General features: G+C 35.5%; 1 protein-coding gene across 1 annotated transcript; it reads right to left on the minus strand.

Moving 5' to 3' along the window:
* Positions 1-648: 648 nt before the first annotated feature.
* LOC135408862 (fibrinogen-like protein 1) lies at positions 649-11,336 on the minus strand (the record flags this gene model as incomplete). Its single annotated transcript, XM_064643813.1, has 6 exons — positions 649-1,542; positions 5,332-5,519; positions 6,081-6,169; positions 7,069-7,166; positions 8,592-8,751; positions 11,179-11,336. Coding segments are annotated over 6 exons (853 nt in total), but the record flags the coding sequence as incomplete, so codon positions are not given.
* Between the last annotated feature and the right edge of the window lie 555 nt (positions 11,337-11,891).

The following is an 11,891-nucleotide window of genomic DNA, read 5'->3' on the forward strand; positions in this document are numbered from 1 at the left end:
TCTGATGAATGTAGTTATAAACTGACTGACATATTGCCAAAAGTTAGTTTCAATTATGTTAAGCATGACTGAAAGTGGCTGCCACATTCAAAAACTGTATTTGGACAGAGGGGGAGAGAGTGGCACTACAACCACAAAAGCAAAATTATTTTAAGAAAGCAAGCTTAGATCCTTTTTGTTTTTTGGAAATCGTCACTTGCATCTGCCCAGCAGAATTGGATTACATTTCATCAGAGAGCTTTCCTATTTTCCTATCTTCTCCATGGCAGCAAGCACTAATCAGCAACTCTTGTTATTGCTGGCTGTCGGAGTCTATTGTAGTACTACGCACAAAAGCCAGGGTTAGGCAGAGTCTCTCATTTTTCTTGTAAAAGAAAAATGTGGATCTGCAGCTTTGAGAAGGAGGAAATCCCAGAGAGCCTAGACAAGTACATAGGATGTATGTGTTCATCACTTTGATGTGACTGAACAGGACATTCAAATTTAGAGAGTTGTGGAGTCTAACAGATAAAAAAAAGAAAGTAGATATTTATAGTGTCAAGCACTAAGAACCTCTAAAATGACACCTCTCTACATGTGCATTGTGTTCAAAGCTTAGCTCACATTAACATTAGTTGCAGCTTTTGTTAAACTCCACATGTCAATATATTAAAGTCCTTTATTTTTTTTATTAAAAAAAAGGCATAATGGTTACCAAGAAGACGAAAAGCATCATTACTGACCATCTAGAAATGTTAGATTGAAATGATGTGACCAGCCCTAGGAATGCTTCAGCAACAACAGACAATCCACTTCTCTATGCTGGATTCAATTGATTCTAGCCTGGTAGCATCCCTTCTCTTTCTTCAGTTTCCTGCCTCATTCCTTATACCTTTTTGTGTGTGCTATGTACACAACACATGCAACAAATACACTAGAGGAATTTGCAGGAAATTCACTTCTAAAGTCTTGAACCATTCCAAAGCAAGTATGTTTCATCCACTGATGAAACCTTATGCTTCTATTTGAATAGGTTTTTTACTGCAGTAAGTACAATTAATTTTCATTTTTGGGTCAACACCGTAACAATAATGTTGGTTTTTAAAGGTGAAAGGATTTGTAGTTACTGTAAAGCAAAAAATTCTCCATCTTGATGAAGATGTCCTTATTCCTAGATGAATGCTTGCCATTTTTAAAAAAAACCCTGTACACATATTAGCATTAGTATTGTATCTAAAGATTCATAGGCCAGACTGTCTTCTCACATCTCATAAAACTACTAGTTGCAGAGGAATTATTGCAAATTTATATATGCATAGACGAGAAGCAAAAATCGGCCTATCTGTTTTAATTTGGAATAATTTCCTAAAAGATTAACTAGGTGAATCGTCTTAATAAAATACTTAAACAATATTTAGTTCAAAATCTGCTGGTCTGACCTTCATGACAACAGATTTTAGGGAGTACCACCACCCATGCCAGGAGTACCAAACAATCCCGTTGTCTGTCTTGGCAGTGTAGGGACCTCTGTAGTACAAACCGTTCAGGTTGGCAGAGTGACACCTGGTGGGAAAGTAAGGGGAAAAAACAATGAGGATTCTGCCAAAAAGTTTCAGGAATGTGTCATTTTCTGTGCGAGTCAAAAATTTTTCCATGTTTGTCAAACAGCTTAGTTTGACAGTTGCACGAATTTGCATTTGTGGACTTCTGTGAGCCTAAACAACAGTGGTTTAATTAGGGCACAACTGCAAGTGTTCTTCACTTCCTTAAAACAAAAGTTCTGCTTGTTCCTTTCACACGTTTTCTGACATTACTAGCTCTTGGAGTTTTTCCTGTGAATCTGCTTCAGTGGAGAATTATTCCAGAGTTGTTCAGGCCATGGATGACAGCAGAGCATACACCAAGAAAAACTCTGGGAAATAAATCCTATTCTGGTTTTTGTTGTTCCAGAGTAGCTCCCCTCAAGTTTTCCAGTTACACCACAAGGTGTTTCGTATGCCAAAACCTGAATACCACTATCAGTTTGTCTATTCACCTGTGGACTTCTATTCACAAATAGATGAAATCTGAACGCTAATTAAAAATATGTATACCAACTCACTGGATCATTGGAATTGGCACTTTATTTGACTACACAAAGTACATTTTTTTGGTTCTTTAACAGGCTGAGGCAGCAATGCTGTTACAGTTTATTAAATACAGTGGTTGAAACAAACAAAGAAAAAATCCTAGCAAACCCTCAAAGGCTTGAATAAGAACCGGCACAAGCTTGATACTGATTTGGTTTCTACAAGAAAGAAATTTAGATCTCTATGGAGAGCAAACTGACTGTTCCTTCTGCAGCACGTTGTGATGGATCAGCTTGGTTTATCTGCCAATTCAGTATTTCATTATTAGTGCTGTTAATATTTAGCTGTCAAACACCATGATGGATTCCAAAAGCAGACTTCAGATAATACACAAACAGAAAACATTCCAAATTAACCTTATGAATATTATTACTGCCAAATCTTAGTCTTTTTGGCATTGCTTACACTTCATTAACAAAGTTTTTGAGAAATAAAAACTGTCATAAAAGCCCTATGGGAAAATTCTCATCTATATATGCTTTTTTATTGCTTAAAATTTTGAAGCTCAATTTTGATAATGTGTTAGTTGAAAGCTTATAATTTGTGGACATCAAAAGTGGCTTTGTTTTTGAGAATGACAAACTTGTATCAGAGGTGACATAATCTTTCTAACCATACAAATTCTGCAATGAGCAGGCATTCTGTCTACTTTGAATCAAAACACAGAATTCATTAGAAGAATCATAAGCAAGCAAACCATAATTTGTCAACAGCAACATGAGCCAGTGAAAAGCCTTAATTAGTGCTAGGAAGCACTAATGGCCAAAATATACAGTATTCACTAACCAACTGGATGCTGCCTGAAGTAACTGGACATACTAAATTAACAATTGCCATGTGATTATTGATATGACATTGTGAAGCAACATTCATTATTCACAAGTCAATAAATACCTTAAAGTTAGCCTATGTTTCTCCTTTCTTTCCCATAGGTTAATTTTAAAGTAAGAAACTACCATAGTTTTAAAAGTACAGTCAACTCTGAACTACCCATGGACATTTTATCTGAATTATATATTAATCATATGACAGATGCAGAGAAATGGAGTTTGTTCCCTGAAGAACTTTTTGAATTCTGTCTGGGTTTACTGACTCCTCTAAGGCCCCACATGAATGTAGCTATGCTGTCTCTGGGATGATTGGTGAGCCAGGCAGCTTGAGTTAGCGAGATCTATGGCCCCAAGTTATTGCCTGACAGATCCACTATTATCATCCATGCATGGTGTAACTAAAACTGTGAGTGCTGGGGGAGATAAGATCATGCCCAACTAGAACTGTTAGCTCTCCTTTCACTAGTTATGAACCTACTGACCTTTGCAACACCCTAGATGCAGGAAATCTTATGACCTGGGTGTAGTACCGGCTCTGTGGATTTGCATTCAAGATGAAAATCTCTCCTAGAGCTTTGCTTACAAAAGGATGCAGAGGGGCCATTTTTCTGCAGAAGTTCAGGATAACAAATTCTGAGCTGGAGCAAAACTGGTAACTTTAGATCTGAGCTACTTTCGTGAAGCCTCACTTGTGTCCTGTCCCTTGGTTTTCATATTATCTGGGCTTTTCTGTATTTCATTAGTCCAGATAGCATAGACTTGGCTATAAACAATTCCTTCATAGCTGGGAGCTCCTATATAAACCAGCCAAGAGCACTAATTCCTTCTATGTTTGCTAATCTGTGCATGACAAATACGTGTTTCTGAGTGCTTTCCTTTCTCTGCCAGTACTGTTCTTTTGAATAGGATTTCATGATACTTCTTCTAGTATTTTGCAGTTTTCAGTTTTATGTTAGGCTTAACATAAAAAAGTTAATAGCAAGACAGTGAAATAAAACTATTAGTAACTCATATTCATTATCCAGATAGACTGTCACTTTAAGAGCATTAACTACACAGCCATAATAGGAACTAGCCTAGTAGGAGTCAGCTATCTTTAGTAGTTGTGTAGTACCAGCTACAAGGTATAAATAACTGTCGAGTTCTGCTGTACAGCTTCTTTTGCAAAGGGGTCATTCTTTTGTCCAAATCAATCCAATATTAAAAAAAAGTTTTTAAAAAATAAAAAATTGTATGCAGTGGTCTGATATCAGTTTAATGCTACTTGAGGTCTAAATATTCCTTTAAATCGTCAAAAGTTCTGATTTCATGTGAAAAGAATCTCCAGCATAGTTGTCTTTCCCTTTTATATCTTAGCTTTCCTGAGAAATCAAAAAAAACCCTTGTCTACATGTGGCTTTTTGCCATGGGTCTCAAACACTCTGCTGGCACACTATCCATGCAAATATATTAAACTGTATTAAAACAAGTAGTCAATTGTGAAACATTTAGTTAACAGCTATATCATATCAGCTAAGGTGGTCACAGAGACTACTTATGGAATCAGAATTTGGAAAATGAGGAGTTAACAGAAACAAATGATGACACAACAGAAACAATGGAGTTGATCCAGCTTGGCAGTTCTTGCCAAGTGAACTGAGATCACAGTGAGAGAGTAGTATGCTTCCCTGAGCTGTATTTTAAACCTATTACACAGTGAGATTGCATAGTTTCTCTTCATGGCTATATTTATCCAATTAATTACGGGAAAGAACATAGCTGGTCTGTACAGACTGTGCTAAGGCTACCCATTTTTAATTTTTGAATTGGTATTCTGCATGTAAGTAGAGTTTTAAAATTCTTTCACTGAACCCTATTTAAAAAAATCTTTGTCTCAGTCCATCCATACTTACTGACAGAAATTGAATGGACACATTACCATCTTTGTATAGAAGGAATAACAAGAGTGAGATGCTGTGAACTGAGGTGAAAAAAATGAGTCTTGATAACCTGGCATTAGTTTATCTCATCAGATATTTTTCAGCACTGCTACATCTGGTCTAGTGCAATGCAGGAAAAATGCAAGAATGGAGCACAACAGGGATACATCTGCAAACTCTACATGACCTACTTGTGTAAAAACTAGTTACCTTAAAGAGGCAGAATTATCTCCTCCTTACTGCCTGATAACAAAGATGACCTACTGCAAATACCATTATCACAGAGACCTGTGCAGTAGGTGCTGTCCCTTCTACAGTGAGTCTCAGTCTTACCAGCACTGAGATCTCTGGTAGGAGACAGGGGCACATTGCAAATAAATAAACAATGTCAATCCTATCTTCTACCATATGTTATTATTGTCTGAGTATGCATGAAGCAGAATAGCTGACAGTAACTGTATAAAATCAAAGTACCTGTTAAACCACCAGCCAGCCTTTTCCTCTTCAGCACAGTTACCTTCATAGTTGTCATTATCCCTGTCTCTAGTACTGAATTTCATTCCTCGATGATCAGCCCACCATTTTACTTCAGGATGAAATCCACCAGTAAGGGAATCACCAGCTGTACCAGAGTAATCACCACAGCTCATCTCATAAGAATGCTAATGAAAAATGTGAAGAAAGGAAAAAAAATTAAATTCCAATATGTTTTTGGCCCTTAGCATATCAGAGAATGAAACCACAAAGAGGAAAATAATCTGATCAATTTGCTACTATTTTTATGCTAAGAAATATCATGGCACTTAAATACTGTGTACTAGATAATGAAGTGCTGTAAAGATGCTTACCAGGGGTAAAATTTGTCATTAACTTTATGTATAAATGACATAATAAAAAACAATATTAAGGTGAGTTTGCAATATACATTACAAATCAAAATGTTATGTGCCATTACTATTGGTAGTGTCAACAAAAGTAGAAAAACTGCTTTTATCCATGGCTGCTAAATCAAATGATACATGTATTTTACAGAAAGTGTAAAATTAATGTATCAGGGTAAACTACTGTTATTGCATCCTTGAAAATTATAAGCATGTGTAAGAAAGAAAATATAATAAGGTTCTACACAAACCCTCATGAAAATTAGGGAACGTGTATGTTTATTGTTGATCTACGGAATCCACATTTTTATTAAAATCTCCAGTAATTTAATATTTTATTACCTCCTCTCCTGCAACTCTGAATCTTGCATATTGTGCAAAACGCCGTTCTCCTTCAAAATCAGTTAGATCAATTCTTAAAGTATAATTCCCTTGAAAAATAACAACAAAAATTATTTTAGTTAAACTAGCTTCTCTCACTACTTTTCAGAGCTATTATAGTAGAAAATTAAAATATGTTTTTATCATGAACCTCTATCACCACAGCATATTTCATGGGTTTTTGTCTTCTTTCTTTATTCATTGTCTTTATTCACCTGAGTCAGCTTAGAAAAATTTTAGAATTATTCCAATACAGATTTTGAAATGTAGAAAATTAAAAATCTAATGAAAAAGGCCTTACGGACTTTATATTTCAGGAAGGTATTTGAGGTGGAAATAAAAAGATAGTGAGAAACAATCAATAAACATTCTCCTAAGAAAATTAGATTTTTATACTCTGAAAATAAGAGTTATACTACGATCACATCATGGTGGCACTGATTCCCATATGATTTAGCTGACTAAGCCAATGGGTAAGTTTTGTATATGCATCATTCTACAACAAAGCCAAAGTTAGCTTAGATTGAGTGACTTTTAGAAAGATGGGAATAGCTTTCCACACCTGGTCTGATCAACAGGACTGGCCTAGAATTACCTTCATGTAATAGCCCACACAGCCACATAAAGCCCTGACTAAATGAACAGGTACAGCATACTACCTGACTGGACTGGTAGTAATGCTGACTGCAAAACAGATAGAGAGAATTCTTTCCTGTCTGGTGTGTCCTGTTTCATGGAAGCTCTCTGCATGCCATTGGCCCAATGACAGTTTTGAACCTTTTGTTAGAAAACATATATTCAGGTGTGTTTTGTTCTGAAACTTGGAGAAGTCCATGCAGACTAACAAGAGAACTCAGGATTTATGCTAAAAAAGGGTAACAAAAAATGGCTCAGAAAGAGCAAAGAAACAGAAACTATAAGAAGACTATTGTTATAATACAAATCTTACCTTGATTAGTCAAATAATGAAGATTTTTATTTCCAAGCCAATATTCACCATTTTTCAAAACAAAATTTCCAAAGCCTTCTTCATAGTCAGCCCAGACTCTGAAAAGAGTATAAATCATTAATTTATCAAAAAAGCAAATTTGTTTGGATGTTTATTATACAGTTATAGATCACAGAATAATGCAAACTGGAAGGAACCTTGAGAGGCAATCTAGTCCAATGTCACGCTCCAGGCAGGGTCAGCCATGAGATCAGACCAGGTTGCTCAGAGTTTGTCCAGAAACTTCCAGAGATGGAGACTGCACACTCTCTTTGGATAACCTGCTGACTGTTCTCACAGTGAAACAGTTTCTCCTTACATCCAATCTGAACCTCTCTTGTTTCAGTTTAACAGCTCAGTCCAATCTCTGGTATAGCACAATTTATCTGATGTGAAGACATTTTTCCTGGTTAAATCTAAGGGATCATGTAGGTGTCTCACAGGCATTGTTTCTTTATTATCTGTGATTTGATTAAGGTGTGAAACTCCTACAGCTGGATATATAAATTCGTAACTTGAGGTATTAGATAGCCATTTCTAGCTTTGAGTTATTAACAGATTCTAAAAATTTTTGAACTCAATACTGGTGCATAGTTTCAAGAATTAATGTGTATACATTTCCCTGCCTACAGTGGCTCTGAAACTCTTAGTGGTTTTGGTTTCATTACATGTTCTAATGGGAACAGAAATATCATATGTTTCCTGTATCAGAAGCAACCTACTTCAGCAATGGATGAAAGGCTGTGGACAGGCAGCCATAAGGAAGAGAAGCCCCTGCGACTTTAGCAGCTGGTAGTCTCTGGCAAGGGAAAAGAATAGGTGGTGTGTGGTGGTAATAGTTGCAAAATGCTACAGATTGCTTCTGTAGCTTGTCTGACCATATTTTGTAAAATAGAAGTTTTCTTGGCTCACAAATGGCTTGTTTTTGTGGTTCACAAGGCCAGAGTTTTCACTTCTGGACATTTCCCAAAAAATGTGTGAGTCTTGGCAAAGGCAAGGAGGTTAGTTGTCCATAAATCAAGTTCTCAACCATTTTATTTTTCCTGGAGGCATTTTGTCATGAGCTACAAATTACTTTTGTGGTGTGTTTCTCTCATACTTGCTTGCTGATGGCATTTTGGTTCAAGCAGATTGCTTGCATTTTTACATTTTTAGATGTTTACTGTTTGCAAAAGACAAGGTAGTCCTTTACTCGTCATTAAGAGTCCTTGCTCCAACAATTGTTAATGCATTTGACATTGAAGTGTCCTCATGTAAAATGGACAAGTTGTGAGAAAAAGGCTAGCAGAGATGTCTCGTAGAAAACAGCCAGAGCCAGAAGTGGTATCTCATCTGGAGGCTGTCCCACAGAATAACCATTCCTCCCTTTTATCTGGGATAACAACCTATTAATATACTTCTAGAGTTCTGATTTAACTTTCCTCCATCTGGTTTAATGATTCTCCACTTAGTTTCCAATTTTAATGACCAAGTCTAGTACCTACCTATCAAAATTCTGGCTGCCATCAGATCGTCTCTGAAAAACAGTCCAACCACCTCCTTCAGACATGTCACAGAAGGCAAGGAACTCAGTAGGACTCTGGATAGGTTTCATCTTATAAAATCCACTTTGCTTATGGCCATCATTGTAGATTTCTGCGCAATCTGTTCACAAAACATTGATTGGACACAACTTTTTTAGTTTTGTACTTAATGGCAAAATCAGAAGTCAATAGAGATAATCAAGTCATGTCATGTAGAAGTCACATATGAACGAGACTAATAAAAAAATATATTTGCAAACACATTTCATTGACTTTTTGGCATTTTCTTGCATTTGTGTTGCTTTATGAGCATAAAGGAATATTTATTGTTGTAATTATTTTGACATTTCATTAAAGGAATATTTTTTCCACCATAAAATATTATAATTTTTGTTTTCATTTGCCTAGCAAAATAATTCCTCCATTTTAAGTGGTGTCACTTCTAATTTACAGTATATGATCCACATTAGAATCCTGCTTCCAGCATAAAATTATGTATAAGGCACATGGTAATCTTCGAAAATAAACATGTACATCTATGTCCAGAAAGTTCACGGCAGAACTGCCAAAAACAAGAGCATGAGTCTCCAGTGTTAGAAAACAGAAACAATTGCTGGGCCTGATTCTCTTGTCCTTTCAACCAAATAGATGCAAAAATATATAGAATACTACTCCCAAAAAGTGCAGTGTATGGTTAAAATGATAGCACTGCAACTTGATACCAGTTACAGTCTGGCCTGCATTGCTGTTGAGGAATATCATTTACAACAATCACAAAATCCAGAGCTCATGGAAATATTGCAGCAATGTAATTGTATAATTTTATATTTTTTCCTCTAGGAATTAAGAAATGAAAGGAGTTCTTTGTTTATATGTAATCTACCATTAAACAGTCATACAGGAAAGATGTATGATTTTCAGCATTTCTGCTTTTCCTGGCTAAGGTAGAGCTGATTAACTTTATGGCATTCTCTGAAACATTTATGAATATGTTGGCTGAACTTCCAGGCCTTGTTGGAATTTTCTGAACTATTATATTTCTTGTCAATGAAAGTGTCAGCAAAGATTAGACATAGAAAATAAACACTTTATACTGAAAACAAATAGCTATACCAGGATTTGAATAAATTCTAATAGAAAACATGATTTAAATAACAGCTAAGTTGTCTTTCTAGCAAATGTTTGATTGGCTTACATGAAAATAGCTTTTCTTATCCATTAATTTCTTGTGCAAAACACAAGCATATTTTAATGTTTGGCAGTTGTATATAGTGTGGAATTTCTCCCTCACTATCTAACGCAAATTATCCAGCTCTCTTGATATTAAAATGCTGCAGCAGTTTAAGTGAAATAATGCAGTATGAACAGGAAAAAGCATTTCCCAAGCTATAAGGAAAGTGAAGAACTAATGGGGAAAAAAATCATCAGAAATGGGAACAAGTTACATCTGTTATTTAGAGTAACGTTTTCAGAAAATAAACTGAGGCATGTGCTAAGAAAATGCAAATGCCTTTCAGAGAAATGTAGGTTTAATAATCTTTTCCAGTAACAAATGAGTCAGCCATGATAATATTTTTAAAAAATATTCCAGGATGCTGAGTACATAAATAAATACATAGCTAAAATTTAAAATCAGACTTACAACTGCTTTTAATTTAATTTTAATGGTGCTTGGTTATATTTGATGCCTTGTTATATGTTGTGATTTCTTCCAGCAGCACAAACACTAGAAGTATATTCAAACAAGGCTTTTAAAAATAATAGCAGTTTAGGCTTTCTAGAACTGGAAAATAAGAAATGAACACCATCCAGGAATCAATTGTAATTTCAATCCAACTGTTGTTTTGGATAGTGTTTTATTATTTTAAGAGTTTGGCCTCACTGCAGCTGTTACAAGACAACACTTAGCTTTGTAGAGGGAGCAGATCACCACCACAATGCTGGTGAGAATATAAAAACAACTTTAAACCAGTATTTTAGAAGCTGTGATGTCATGAGCTGAATCTAACTCAGTCAAAATGGGGCCACATACAGAATATTATTAAAGTGAGATGCAGGTGTCATTGTGCCAGGCTTATGTGTGTAAATATGTATGTCTCAGGAACTTTACAGATTGGAAGAGCCGGTGTGTGCTTGTAACCCAGGAATGTGTGAATGTGAACTGACCCTGTGGGTTAGAACTTTTTGAGATTAGTCAAAGAACAGTGTTTAGCAATCCTGTAACTTCTGATTAACATTTTGTAAATGTCTATTATTGACTTTTTCCCCGTTTTATGGCTGATATTTATGCTTAATTTATTGTTCACTGATTGTTTTTTAATTATGCACTATTAATAAATCAATAAACTATTTCAATCCTGATTTGATTTATACCATCTGGCATTAACAATCTTTCCCTGCCTAGAAGGTCTAGGTAAAAGCTGAACACTGTGCTTTAAACAATTATTCTGTGATGAGCTTTTAAAACAATAAGTCAATGGGCCCAATTGTGCTAAAGCTTCTCTGTATCAGTACTCATGGAAATGAAAAGAATAGCTTCATTTCTAACCTGAATACTGCCTTTTTCCTCCCAAGTCAATGACACTGTTTTCATCTCCTCTGTCACTGTACTGAATCTCTTTCTTCTCTAAAAGCTGCATAATTTTTAACTGCTGCTGTTTCACACGATGCTCCAGAAGCCTCACCTGGCCCTGAAGTTGTATCTGTCTGTCTTATTTTGCTTCTTTTCTTATTTATTTATTTGTTTAGATATGAAAACATTTCTGTAGATCCTAGAGAGGAAAACATATCTTATTGTAAAATCAGCAAATTTTTGTGAAATTTAACATGTGACACAAAAAGCCAACCAAAAAAACCCCACAAATAAAATTTAACTTGAATAAAACATTTTGGTCACAATTTCCTACAGACACTATGTTGACTTCCACCTCATGTGTTACCTCTGTTTAAAATTATTTCATATATTACAGAGTGTAATATATGAAATATATATTAAGAACACATACCTGTTTTGCAAAGAGACCTTCTCTTTAGTGCTTATAACTACCAGCTCTCACTGCAAACATGCAGAGGGGACTTTAGGGAAAAACACTATATTACAGACTCTATCATAAGGATGGCTTATTCTCTATCACCTGCCATCCACAGAGATTTGCTATCCAGTGAAGCCTGCTACTGACATCGTGATGGTTCTAGAATCTTAAAGAAATGCAACCCATACTGCTTATGATAAAAACCTTAACATTGCAAACATAAATATTG

The sequence above is a fragment of the Pseudopipra pipra genome, unplaced genomic scaffold, assembly GCF_036250125.1.
Source record: "Pseudopipra pipra isolate bDixPip1 unplaced genomic scaffold, bDixPip1.hap1 HAP1_SCAFFOLD_690, whole genome shotgun sequence".
In the NCBI taxonomy this organism is placed as follows: Eukaryota; Metazoa; Chordata; class Aves; order Passeriformes; family Pipridae; genus Pseudopipra; species Pseudopipra pipra.